This window comes from Echinops telfairi, unplaced genomic scaffold (genome assembly GCF_000313985.2).
Source record: "Echinops telfairi isolate 266 unplaced genomic scaffold, ASM31398v2 ScPeMD7_655;HRSCAF=1070, whole genome shotgun sequence".
Taxonomy (NCBI): Eukaryota; Metazoa; Chordata; class Mammalia; order Afrosoricida; family Tenrecidae; genus Echinops; species Echinops telfairi.
The window spans coordinates 21,424,814-21,426,133 of record NW_022104553.1 but is presented as its reverse complement, the minus strand read 5'-3'; the positions used below and the strand labels follow the sequence as shown (position 1 = coordinate 21,426,133).

Genomic DNA, 1,320 nt, shown 5'->3' with positions numbered 1-1,320 from the left:
TCGGCCGGGCCGCCGGCCGTGTTCAGGTGCTCGATGATGTCCTTGAGGTCCTGCGCCATGCGCTTGAGCTGCGCGTCAATGTTCTCGGCCAGCTTGTAGGTCTTCTCTCGCTCCTCGTCGGCGTGCTGCAGGTAGACAGTGCCGCTCTGCTCCTTGGCCGCCTCCTCCAGGGGCCCCAGCAAGTCCTCCAGCTCCTTCTGCTGCGACAGGATGAAGTCCAGCTCCTGGTCCAGCCGCCGCTGGTCCAGCTTCACCTTCTCCACCTCACGGTGCAGGGTGGTGATCTTCTCGCCATTCTCCATCAGCGTGCGATCCCAGGCATTGACCTGCGTGGCCTGCTGCAGGAAGTGGCGCTCCTGGTCCTCCAGCTCCAGGCTCCACTTGTTGATCAGGCTCTCCAGCTGCGCATAGGTCAGCACTGGGCTGGCAGTGGCGCCGGAAGGAGCTGTGGGGGCAGTAGTGCTGGGCAGAGCAGTCCCAGTGCTGGGTATCACACTTGTCAGCCCGACGGGAGCCAGAGGTTTCAGGTTCGGGGAGAAGGTGGTGGCTGCAGTGGTGGTGGTGGTGGTAGCAGCCGCCGTGGACGCCACCGTGGCAGTGCTAGAAGTCGTCCCAGGGCCCTTTAAGGTGAAGCCCAGAGGCCCGGTGCTGGGGGCCGTGGCTGCGGTGGTGGGAGGGCACAGTGAGAGGCTGGGGACAGTGGATGAGGCCGGCCCAGTGACGATGGAGGCGAAGAGGGAGGGCCCAATGGTACTGGTGGTGGCGGTGGCCGTGGGCGCTGATGCGGCTGGCTGGGTGGTTGTAGTGGCGGAGGCCGCAGACGCGGCTGGCAAGAAAGATAACCCAGCGAGGGCCGAGGGCTGTGCCACTGAGCCACCCAGGGAGCCCAGGCTGAAGCTGGGGGCCACGGCCGGAGCTGTGCCCCCGCCTCCGAGCGAGAAGCCCCCAGAAGAGGTGGTGGTGGTGGGCGCAGGGGTGGCGGTGGCTGTGGAGCCAAACACGAAGCCCCCAGGTGCTGGTTGGCTTGAGGTGCTGGCGCTAGCCATGGCGTTTCCAAGGGTGCTGCCGCCCAGTCCAAAGGCGCTGGGGTTGCCCGTGGCCTGCGGGGCTGAGGGGGTGCCCAGGTTTAACTTTGGGGGGTTCATGCCTAAGGAAAAACCTGTCGTTCCAGAAGCCGGCGTCATAGTGGCTCCGAAACTGAAGCCGGGGGTCTGGGTGGCGGGTGCCTGGGTGCTGAGTGTGAACAGACTGGTCGAGGGGGTACTGGCGGCCGGCTGGGAGGGCGTCCCAAAGTTAAACGCGCCGGCGCTGTGGGTGGAG

General features: G+C 66.1%; 2 protein-coding genes across 4 annotated transcripts in view; both read right to left on the bottom strand.

Annotated features, from left to right (window-relative positions):
- The window catches only part of NUP62 (nucleoporin 62), a gene marked incomplete at its 5' end in the record, with an annotated part of 8,900 nt that extends 7,581 nt beyond the window's left edge, over positions 1–1,319 (bottom strand). Inside the window, one exon of the mRNA XM_045292627.1 lies at positions 6–1,319. Within this exon, the coding sequence (XP_045148562.1) occupies positions 6–1,319 (1,314 nt within the window). The remainder of the gene's footprint in view (positions 1–5) is intronic.
- The window catches only part of IL4I1 (interleukin 4 induced 1), a 24,083-nt gene that overhangs the window by 15,545 nt on the left and 7,218 nt on the right, over positions 1–1,320 (bottom strand). The gene's annotated exons all lie outside the window — the stretch shown is intronic.